Here is a 12,469-nt window from a genome sequence, read left to right on the forward strand (position 1 = left end):
GAACGTGATGACGGAATTTCATTACGATGGGACTACGTTCAGGCTAGTAGCCAATAGCTTTGATGTGGGAATTTGATCTGAGCATGCGTGGCACTTTGTCCGATCGGAATTCTCTACACATTTTTAAGGCATTAATTCTTCCTAACCATGACAGGGGCTTTGTTCTCATTCTCCTTATTTCTTCTCTCAATTTTTCTAGAAGGGGGATATAGTTTATTTGGTATATTTTTTCTATTGATGCAGTCAGTTTAATCCCTAAATATTTAATTTCTTTTTGCCATAGAAATGGGAATTCTCTCTTAATGTCAAGTTCTTCTCTCGAATTTATATTTACGTTTAAGATTTCTGACTTGCTTGGGTTAATTTTAAAGTTAGATAATTCCCCGTACTCCTGTAAAGCCTTTAACAAGTTTGGCATGGAGATTCGTGGGCTAGATACATAAAACAGAATATCATCCGCGAATGCGGCTGTCTTATGTATTTCCCCCTCTATCTCAACCCCCTTTATATCTGGGTTTCTCCTTATCGTCTCCAGGAGTGGCTCCAATGCCAGAACGAACAATAGGGGGGACAGCGGACACCCCTGTCTAGTCCCATTGTTCATTCTGAAGGCTGTTGATAGTACCCCATTAACTCTTACCACTGCCTTGGGGCTGTTATATAGTGCCTTTATCCACTTCAAAATTTTGGGTCCAAACCCCATTCCCCTTAGGGTACCCATCATGAATCCCCAGTCTACTCGGTCAACAGCTTTCTCAGCATCTATTGATAGGAGTAGACTGGGGATTCTACTCTCCTTCATCCTCTGAAGCAGTAATATTGACCTTACTCCATTATCTTTTCCTTCTCGCCCCTCAATGAATCCCACCTGATCTGCATGGACTAAGCTAGGCATTAACTTCTTTATTCTAGCGGCCAATATTTTTGCGAACAATTTAACATCCGTATTGAGTAGTGAGATCGGTCTATAGTTTGAGCATATTGTATTCTCTTTTCCCTCTTTCAATATCGTGGAGATTGTCGCAGTGGAGGCCTCCTCGCTCAGTCCATATTTTGTACCTAGTCCATTATAATATGCACATAAAATTGGGGCTAGTATGTCTCCAAACTTTTTTAGATATTCTATTATATAGCCATCAGGCCCCGGACTCTTTCCTCCTTTGGTCTCTTTTATTGCCTGTATTACTTCTTGGCGCAGGAATTGGAGAATCCAATCTCAGTCCAATTCCCCCGGTATTTTAGGGATATTTGCTTGAAATATATAGTCTTTGATTTTTCCCCTTCTCTTCATCTCTTGTTTTCCTGTCTCTTTTTTTCTCACGGAATATAACTGCCCATAATATTCTCTAAAAACTTCTGCTATTTCCTTAGTTTTATAGACCGACTCTCCCTCTTTATTTAATATTTTCTCTATATAATTCTTCGATCTTTTTTTCCTCAATATCTTTGCTAAGATCTTACTATTTTTAATGCCGCTATAATATCTCTCTTTATTAATCCTATTATATATCGTCCTCATTTCCTGTTCCATTAATTCCCAGAGTTTCTCTCTTTTCATAGCCAGTTTATGTAATAGGTCCACTACCTGTCCACTTTCCCTGCCATTTGCCTTTTTATGTTCTTGCTCTAATCCATGGATTTCCTCCCTCAACTCCCTACTCTTTTTAATACCTTCTCTCTTCCTATTTGTACCTAGTGAAATATATATCCCTCTTATATAAGCTTTATGTGTCTCCCAAATAATATTTTCCATATTCTCTTCATTTTAATTAGTGGTAAAAAAAAACTCCAATTCCTTTCTAATTATTTCCTCTCCCTTCTCGTCCAACAGTTCCCTATTCAATTTCCAGGAAAAAGGAGATTTCTGAAATCCTGGGATTTTGATCTTCAGGCATATTGGAGAATGATCAGACAATGTTCTAATTCCTATATCTGTGGATATCACCTCGTCCAGAACCCTATGTTCCACTAACCAGTAGTAGTCGATCCTTGTGTACGTCCCGTAATGATTATTCAACCTAAAATCCTTTATAAATTTCAGCTATTACCAATATATATCCCCCCCCCCCCCCTATATTTTAAAATGATAAATTCTTTAATTTCTAAATTTATCTGGAACAACAAGAAACCTAGAACCCCACTGAAGACTGTGCAAAAGGGAAAAGATGAGGGGGGTCTGAATGTCCCAGACTTTAGAAAATATTACGAAGCAGCAGTGTTAACACGGGTGGTGGAATGGGCAAAATTAGAAAGTAAAAAAAGATGGGGAAAAATAGAACACAGTTTATCAGGCACAAATCTAGGTAGAGAAATCTGGACTCCTTTAAAATATAGATCACTAGGGAAGACAACACCTTTGGTCACAAAAAATGTGTTTAGAGTATGGGAGGGAATACACAAACATAACAAGTGGAAATATAATTCCCCTTTAATTTACTTAAAAGATAATGATTTTTTTGCACCTGGTAAAAGTACAATAGGAGGGAAATGGATAAAACAAGATAATATGCAATTACGACACATAATTAAAGAGGGGAAATTGAAAACACTAGCAATATTACAGAAAGAAAATGATTGGATGGATTTGAATGAGTGCCGATACCTGCAGCTTAGACATTTCGTCTCAAGACTACCACAACCGCTTAGAGATGGAGAAAATTTGACTGCCTTGGAGAGGATATGTGAGGGGAAATCCCCAAGGGCAGGTATTGCCCAGCTTTATAAGGTCTTGAGACGGGAATGTGAAGCGGAGGTACCAACTTTCATTAAAAAATGGGAAGAAGAGATAGGAGCACGGGGTGAAAACCAAAATATAGAAAAAATATTGAAGATGGTGCACAGATCCACGGAAAATAGTAAGATGATAGAAACAAATTATAAAATTTTAGTAAGATGGTATAGGACCCCAGATATAATGGCAAAGTACCAGGAGGGACAATCTGGGAAATGTTGGAGGAATTGTGGACAAACGGGAAGTTTGACCCATATATGGTGGGACTGTCCCAAGATTAAAGAATATTGGAGAGAAATAATAAGATATATAGAAGTAATAGCTAAAATACAGTTACCTGAGAACCCATGGTTATGCCTATTCCATGCAGTAGATACCCCAATTAAGGAGTATAGGAATTTCCTCACAAGCTCATTAATAAACGTGGCAAAAAGTCTGATTCCGAAAAAATGGAAAGAAATAGAAGCACCCAAAGTAAAGGAATGGCTAGGAAAAGTTGAGGAAATGTATAGTATTGAAGGGCTGGGAATGGAGGAAGAAAGAGAAAGAAAGAGATTCCATGTGAAATGGAAATACTGGAAAATCTTTAGACAATCTATGATTTTTAACGAGGTAATGGGTCGGTAGGGGTGGTGGGAGGGAGATATTTTAGAAGAACTCGAGAAGTAAAGAAAGAAAACCAGGATAACGTGAAAAAATGAAGGGCATGAATGTATTTTGGTCCTATGGTTTTCTTTTAATACTTGATTATGTTTTGTACGCAACTTAAATGAAAAATTTAAATAAAGAATAAAAAAATAAAAAAATAAAATTCTCTACACATGATCGGAGTATGTCCAATCGGACCAGTTGGTCGGAAAATATTTCCAACAAGTTGGAAAATTGGGTCCGACGGATATTCCGGCGGAATCAGTCCGATGCATACCACACACAGTCGGATTATCCGACAACACGGTCCGATAGGACACATTCCGACGGATTCTCCGACCGTGTGTACAAGGGCTAACAGGTTTTCTTGTAGGATTTCCCTGCATTTTTCTCCATCCATCTTCCCATCAACTCTGACCAGCTTCCCTGTCCCTGCTGAAGAAAAGCATCCCCACCACATGATGCTGCGAGTGTGGACTGTGAGTCAGGCTTTCTTGACCGGCATCAGTGCCTGACGTCACAAATGCTCTTCTGGAAGAATGGTTAAACACTCCCATAGACGCCCTCCTAAACCTTGTAGATGGCTTTCTCAGAAGAGTTGAAGCTGTTATAGCTGCAAAGGGCGGAGCCAACTCCATATTGAACCCTCCGGACTAAGACTGGGATGCTATTAAAGTTCATGTGTGTGTAAAGGCAAGCGCCCCAATACTTTTGGTAGCTGGAGTCTTAGGGCCTGAGTGCCTATCACAGTATATTACTTGCTGTGGACATGAAATGGTTGGCATATTGTATTCATGGGGGTCCATATTTTTTAAAAATGTCTTGTGCGTGTCTAGGAGAATGCTGGTGCCTCTATGCGATGACAGAGTTCTGTAATGCCGCGTACACACGATTTGACTATGCGGCGGACTTAGAAAGAAGTTTTGACTCAAAATTGTCCGGCGGACAATCCGCCCGTCTGTGTGTTAGTCCGCTGGACTTTTGAAATGAACGGACTTGCCCACACACGGAAAAAAGTCTGTTCATTTTGAACGTGACTACAGGTAGACGGAACTAGCGAAGGAAGTCAATGTCAACGCCTCCATCGGCAAGATTGACACCTCGCTAGCCCCGTCACCTGGTATGGATTTAAAGGGGAACCCCTATGCCGAAAAAAGGGCGTGGGGGTCCCCCCAAAGTCCATAGCAGTCCCTTATCCGAGCACACAGCCCAGCTGGTCAGGAAAGGAGGTGGGGACGAGCGAGCACCCCCCCTCCTGAGCCGTACCAGGCCACGTGCCCTCAACATGGGGGGGTACTTTGGGGAAGGGGAGGCACCCCAAAGCACCTTGTCCCCATGTTGATGAGGACAAGGGCCTCTTCCCGACAACCCTGGCCGTTGGTTGTCGGGGTCTGCGGGCGGGGGGCTTATCAGAATCTGGGAGCCCCCTTTAATAAGGGGGCCCCCAGATTCCGGCCTCCTAACCTATGTGAATGAGTATGGGGTACATGGTACCCCTACTCATTCAACTGGGGGGAAAAAAGTGTACATAAAAAAAATACAACACAGGTTTTTAAAATACTTTATTAGACAGCTCCGGGGGTCTTCTCTTCTTCCGTCTTCAAGGGTCTTCTCGCCGGCCTCCTCCGCTATCTTCTGCTAGCTCTTTTACTAGAGGAGGAGCCTGGCTTTCTCCTTAGTCACCGCCGCCGTCCGGGGGTCTTCTGACTTCTGGGGTCTTGTCCCGCTCTTCGGTTCTTCTTGCCGGGCCTCCGCTTTCTTCTTCCAGCTCTTTTACTAGCATTGGCCCGGTCTTCTGTCGTTGTCGTCGCCGCCGCCTTCTGCTTCTTCTTCTTCCTTCCTCCGATGTTGACACAGCGCTCTCTCCAGCCATAATGCTGGGGACGTGTTGTGCGAAGACTTATATAGGGACAAGGGGCGGGGTCACCATGTGACATCACCTAGTGATCCCGCCCCTTGTCCCTATATAAGTTGCCGCACAACGCGTCTCTGTCATTATGGCCAGAGAGAGTGTCGTGTCAACATCAGAGGAAGGAAGAAGAAGAAGCAGAAGGTGGCGGCGACGGGGACAGTGACTGAAGACCGGGCCAACGCTAGTAAAAGAGCTGGAAGAAGAAAGCGGAGGCCCGGCAAGAAGAACCTTAGAGCGGGACAAGACCCCCGAAGTCGGAAGAAGACCGCCGGATGGCGGCGGCGACGAAGGAGAAAGCAGGGCTCCTCCACTAGTAAAAGAGCTAGCAGAAGATAGCGGAGGAGTCCGGCGAGAAGACCCCTGAAGACGGAAGAAGAGAAGACCTGTGTTGTGGTTTTTTTTTTATGTACACTTTTTTCCCCGGGTGAATGGGTAGGGGTACCATGTACCCCATACTCATTCACATAGGGTAGGGGGTCGGAATCTGGAAGCCCCCTTATTAAAGGGGGCTCCCGGATTCTGATAAGCCCCCAGCCCGCAGACCCTGACAACCAATGGCCAGGGTTGTCGGGAAGAGGCCCTTGTCCTCATCAACATAGGGACAAGGTACTTTAGGGTGGGGGGGCCTTCCCCAAAGCACCCCCCATGTTGAGGGCATGCAGCCTGGTACGGCCCGGGGGGGTGCTTGCTTGTCCCCACCCCCTTTCCTGGCCGGCCGGGCTGCGTGCTCATATAAGGGTCTGCTATGGACTTTGGGGGGACCCCGACACCATTTTTGCGGCAAAGGGGTTCCCCTTTAAATCCATACCAGGTGACGGGACTCGCGAGGTGTCAATCTCATCGATGGAAGCGGCGACATTCACTTCCTTCACTAGTTCCGTCTACCTGGAGTCACATTCAAAATGAACGGACTTTTCTCCGTGTGTGGGCAAGTCCGTTCATTTCACCGGACCTAGTCTGCCGGAAAAGTACGGGCGTGTGTGGGCAGGTCCGCTCGTTTGGAAAGTCCGGCGCGTTGTTCGCCGGATAGTCTGATTGTGTGTACGCAGCATAAAGGGTACAAATTGCTGTTCCAATTTGTACCCTTTATGGCTTGTTTCGCTGTCAGTAAAACATACATTGGTTGTAAATTTAAATTGGGACCTCGCGAGGTCTGGGGGCTTTAAGTGTAAGAGAACATACCACAGGTCTCTAAGGAAGGGACAAGCCAGCAATGATTGTATTTGGGATCAAGGTCCTTAAACTCTTTCCGAGAGCATAGAGCATGTCCACCATGTGTGGAGAACATCCCCTGGAATGGAGCAACCTCTGAAACAAGTGCCAGGAGAAGATGGGTAGAGGGATGCTAGATGAGACGGAAGCTTATACCTCCTCAAGATGCTCCTGAAGACTGCTTCGAAGGTAGGTATGTTGATAGAACAGGAGCCTATCATGGACCAGATTTGTGACTGTCTTCCTTGCCTTTGGTGCCTTCCTTGGTCTTCTTCCCACTTAGAAACGTCAGTGTGTCTGTTAGGGCTTTTAAGAAACCGGGTCCATTTTTACCCCTCAGGATCTTTCTCACTCTGCTGATCAGACAGCTACCTATAATGAGCAGTGATGGGACAGAAATGGCTTTTGGCTCACCTCAACAATGGCAGAGTCAATGCTGGCTTGTAGATAGATGAACCCCAGTTTCCAGTACTTCAGGGGGTGACAGTAGTTTTCTGAAGTTTCACAGTAACCTGGAGGAACGCCCAGGAAGAGCAAAGACAAAAAGAAGATAAATATTATAGCCAGTAGTATTTCTTATATGCAACCTTGTGAAAGAGAACGGTGGCTGTCTGGAACGTGCTGGCCATGGCACAGCTGAAGCTCCAAGGGGCAGCAAAGCTGGCCTGCTGGTGCCCGTCTTACTGTGCTCAGGCGAACGTATATGCGTATGTGAATGCACACACCTATGCGCATGTGTACATTAGCCACTGACACTGGCACCAAGTGGTCTATATAAGTGCAGCAGCTACACTAGTCCATTGGTGTCTGATCTGCAGCTGTACCTGTGTTCTTGTATTGGATTCTGAAGACTTCTGTGTTTAACCCGACTTGCTCCTGACTTCACTTGAACGATACATGTGCTGACCTTGGCCTGTCTCTGGACTTTGCTCTGCCTTCTGCTTATCTGCTTGATCTCGTGTTGCCAACCTCTGCCTTTACCCTGACAGTTCCTTGCCTGTCATCTATACCTGCATATGAACGTTGGTTGCCGACCTGGCTTGTCTGACCTCACTTCCAGTTGTTCATCTGCCCTGCCTGCAGACGCTGCCCATTGCTGCCTGCTGTCTACCAGTCCAAGATCTGCTGTTCCAGCTATCCAGCCAGCTCTGATGATGCACCTGCTAGTGCTATGCATCAATTCTACCACCAGACTACATAGGCAGTCATGCCTCGCCACGCTCTCGTGGCCACTGTCGCAACATCAATAGTCCCCAAGCCAGATCTGTAAAAGAGGCCTCCTGCTGCACATCAGTCTCAGGCCACAAGGTATGTGACAGTGGCATTGTTCTTACTGACCACCAATGTAAGGAATATTCTTCCCACTGATCACCAATGTAAGGAACATTCTTCTCACTGATCACCAATGTAAGGAACATTCTTCTCACTGATCACCAATGTAAGGGACATTCTTCTCACTGATCACCAATGTAAGGAACATTCTTCCCACTGATCACCAATGTAAGGAACATTCTTCTCACTGACCACCAATGTAAGGAACATTCTTCCCACTGATCACCAATGTAAGGAACATTCTTCTCACTGATCACCAATGTAAGGAACATTCTTCCCACTGATCACCAATGTAAGGAACATTCTTCTCACTGATCACCAATGTAAGGAACATTCTTCTCACTAATCACCAATGTAAGGAACATTCTTCCCACTGATCACCAATGTAAGGAACATTCTTCCCACTGATCACCAATGTAAGGAACATTCTTCTCACTGATCACCAATGTAAGGAACATTCTTCCCACTGATTACCAATGTAAGGAACATTCTTCCCACTGATCACCAATGTAAGGAACATTCTTCCCACTGATCACCAATGTAAGGAACATTCTTCCCACTGATCACCAATGTAAGGATCATTCTTCTCACTGATCACCAATGTAAGGATCATTCTTCTCACTGATCACCAATGTAAGGAACATTCTTCCCACTGATCACCAATGTAAGGAACATTCTTCTCACTGATCACCAATGTAAGGAACATTCTTCTCACTGATCACCAATGTAAGGAACATTCTTCTCACTGATCACCAATGTAAGGAACATTCTTCTCACTGATCACCAATGTAAGGAACATTCTTCTCACTGATCACCAATGTAAGGAACATTCTTCCCACTGATCACCAATGTAAGGAACATTCTTCCCACTGATCACCAATGTAAGGAACATTCTTCTCACGTATCACCAATGTAAGGAACATTCTTCTTACTGACCACCAATGTAAGGAACATTCTTCTCACTGATCACCAATGTAAGGAACATTCTTCCCACTGATCACCAATGTAAGGAACATTCTTCTCACTGATCACCAATGTAAGGAACATTCTTCTCACTGATCACCAATGTAAGGAACATTCTTCTCACCGATCACCAATGTAAGGAACATTCTTCTCACTGATCACCAATGTAAGGAACATTCTTCTTACTGACCACCATTGTAAGGGAATTTTTTTTCCACTGACCACCAATATAAGGGGCATTCTTACACTGATGGCCAGTGAGAAGAGTGCCCCTTACATTGGTGGTCAATGGAAGGGGCATTCAATGTGAAGTAACGGACAACTATACTAACTAAAAACAGTGTATCCAAATCAAAATCCCAGTGAGTCGGGAATGCCCCATACACCCACTCCGCATAACTCATGCGATAGAAAAAGGGGATGCCTAGAGCCCTCCCCACCCTTTTATACACCTCTATGTTAAAGGGACACCAGAGCAAAAAGTGGTCCATAGACTCCACTTTACCAACACACTCTGCTCTAGGACAATCCTGATCATCCACAGGGAGATGCTTCAAGTTCCCTCTCACATAGAGCCTTCCATGGAAAGCGAGCCAGGCCCGATCCCTAAATTTCAAGGGGATTCTTTCTAAATTGATTAAACGCAACCCCTCCCTCATTACAGAGCCTGGGCAATCCCTTAAGGCCAGTGACACACTGAAAGCAGAGCTCAAAATCCTCTTCTCCAGAAGCTTCCTGGGGAGGGACTTGATATCCTCCACTGTCACCTGCCACTGCCAAAGTATTTTCAGACACGGGGCAACATAAGCCGGGAGCTTGCCATGTCGGACTCTCAGACTTTTCACTGGCCCGCCATCTTCCCAGCATCGCAGAAAAGGCCTAAAACAAGATTGAAAAATACCCACCCATCCCGGCGGGTTCTCTGCTAGCATGTTACCAAGATTGTACTTTAAAAACAGCAGAGAAAAGAAAACTATTGGGTTGACCATTCCTAGGCCACCCTCCCGCCTAGACAGGTAAGTTGCATTGCGTTTGATCAGGTTCAGCCTACTTCCCCATAACAGTTGGAAAAAACAGCTGTACACCCTTGCATAGAGAGATACTGGCAAGATACAGACGAAGCTGACATATAAAAAAAATCGGGACCAGGTTCGTTTTTATCAAGTCAACCCTCTCCCTCAATGAAAGCTTCCATTTCTTCCAGCTTGCTACTAATCATTGAGGGGTCTTTTCCTTTTGACAGAAGAATCACAGCGGATTGCCTCATGGAGGGAGGGAGCGAACCCTCTTCTAGACAGCTGTTATAAACCTCCGCTAAAAAGGGAGCCAGAATGGACTTAAAACACTTGTAAAATTCAGCCGTCAACCCATCTGGCCCAGGCGATTTTTTGGTAGCCAGCTTCTCTATAGCATGAACTACCTCATCCACTGAAATTGGTTCTGTCAAATCCATCAAAGGCAATGTACCATTTCCCAATCCTCGAGTAGAACCCAGAAAGATTTCCATCTTGTCCCGACAAAGGTCCTTTCTTCCTAGAAGGTCTGCGTAATATGATCTGAAGATCTCCAGGATCCCTGATCTGGACTTCACCAGGGAACCCATACTATCCCTCAGGCCTATGACCGTCTTAACTGCTATGCCTTGCTTACAGTTCTGGTAAGGATCAGGCGAGTGATATTTTCCATAATCCCTCTCCAGAACCAAGGAGGCATGCCAACTTTCCACTGACCACCAATGTAAAGAACATTCTTCCCACTGACCACCAGTTTAAGGGGCATTCTTCCCACTGATCCCCAATGTAAGGAACATTATTCCCACTGATCCCCAATGTAAGGAACATTATTCCCACTGATCACCAATGTAAGGAACATTCTTCTCACTGATCACCAATGTAAGGAACATTCTTCCCACTGATCACCAATGTAAGGAACATTCTTCTCACTGATCCCCAATGTAAGGAACATTCTTCCCACTGATCACCAATGTAAGGAACATTCTTCTCACTGATCACCAATGTAAGGAACATTCTTCCCACTGATCACCAATGTAAGGAACATTCTTCTCACTGATCACCAATGTAAGGAACATTCTTCTCACTGATCACCAATGTAAGGAACATTCTTCTCACTGATCCCCAATGTAAGGAACATTCTTCTCACTGATCACCAATGTAAGGAACATTCTTCCCACTGATCACCAATGTAAGGAACATTCTTCTCACTGATCACCAATGTAAGGAACATTCTTCCCACTGATCACCAATGTAAGGAACATTCTTCCCACTGATCACCAATGTAAGGAACATTCTTCTCACTGATCACCAATGTAAGGAACATTCTTCTCACTGATCACCAATGTAAGGAACATTCTTCTCACTGATCACCAATGTAAGGAACATTCTTCTCACTGATCACCAATGTAAGGAACATTCTTCTCACTGATCACCAATGTAAGGGACATTCTTCTCACTGATCCCCAATGTAAGGAACATTCTTCTCACTGATCACCAATGTAAGGGACATTCTTCTCACTGATCACCAATGTAAGGGACATTCTTCTCACTGATCACCAATGTAAGGAACATTCTTCTCACTGATCACCAATGTAAGGAACATTCTTCTCACTGATCACCAATGTAAGGAACATTCTTCTCACTGATCACCAATGTAAGGAACATTCTTCTCACTGATCACCAATGTAAGGAACATTCTTCCCACTGATCACCAATGTAAGGAACATTCTTCCCACTGATCACCAATGTAAGGAACATTCTTCCCACTGATCACCAATGTAAGGAACATTCTTCTCACTGATCACCAATGTAAGGAACATTCTTCTCACTGATCACCAATGTAAGGAACATTCTTCTCACTGATCACCAATGTAAGGAACATTCTTCTCACTGATCACCAATGTAAGGAACATTCTTCTCACTGATCACCAATGTAAGGGACATTCTTCTCACTGATCCCCAATGTAAGGAACATTCTTCTCACTGATCACCAATGTAAGGGACATTCTTCTCACTGATCACCAATGTAAGGAACATTCTTCTCACTGATCCCCAATGTAAGGAACATTATTCCCACTGATCACCAATGTAAGGAACATTCTTCTCACTGATCACCAATGTAAGGAACATTCTTCTCACTGATCACCAATGTAAGGGACATTCTTCTCACTGATCCCCAATGTAAGGAACATTATTCCCACTGACAACTGGCCAGTGGCCACTAACATAAGGTACATTTTTCCCACTGATCCCCATTGAATTGGATTAGTAGGGGTTCCCCGAGCCCTGAAACTTATTTTACAGGTTCCTCTGAGGTAAAATGGTTGAGAAGGGCTGCAGTAGACTTTCATGTAAATGCAAAAAGAAAACAAGGAAGTGTCAGAAAGAAAGTTTCAGCATGCTGATGTTTTTAAAGGAAGTGAAATTGCTCAGGATGTAAAAACAGAGACCTCCGTGGCACTGCTGAAAAATTGGCTACTTGCTGTCTTACCTCTATCAGCCAAGTAGTCATTGGGGACCGGGATGATGTAGTGACGATATCTGATAAAATACGTAAATTCGTTCTCAAATTCCACAGCAGCGGTGATGTTCCCATTAACTTCGTCCAGGAGGTCAGAAATATTTTGGAATTCCTTCACTGATATTTCTGGAAGGAGG

General features: G+C 44.2%; 1 protein-coding gene across 4 annotated transcripts in view; it reads right to left on the bottom strand.

Moving 5' to 3' along the window:
* The window catches only part of LOC143936209 (ABC-type organic anion transporter ABCA8-like), a 125,827-nt gene that overhangs the window by 80,598 nt on the left and 32,760 nt on the right, over positions 1-12,469 (bottom strand). For all 4 annotated transcript variants that reach the window (XM_077460619.1, XM_077460617.1, XM_077460620.1 and 1 more), the window contains 2 exons: positions 12,303-12,458; positions 6,918-7,015 (listed from right to left, as the gene is read on the bottom strand). In XM_077460619.1, coding sequence (XP_077316745.1) covers positions 6,918-7,015; positions 12,303-12,458 — 254 coding nt within the window. The remainder of the gene's footprint in view (positions 1-6,917; positions 7,016-12,302; positions 12,459-12,469) is intronic.

This window comes from Lithobates pipiens, unplaced genomic scaffold (assembly GCF_037356315.1).
Source record: "Lithobates pipiens isolate NorthernLeopardFrog02 unplaced genomic scaffold, aLitPip1_a1.2 Scaffold_28, whole genome shotgun sequence".
Taxonomy (NCBI): Eukaryota; Metazoa; Chordata; class Amphibia; order Anura; family Ranidae; genus Lithobates; species Lithobates pipiens.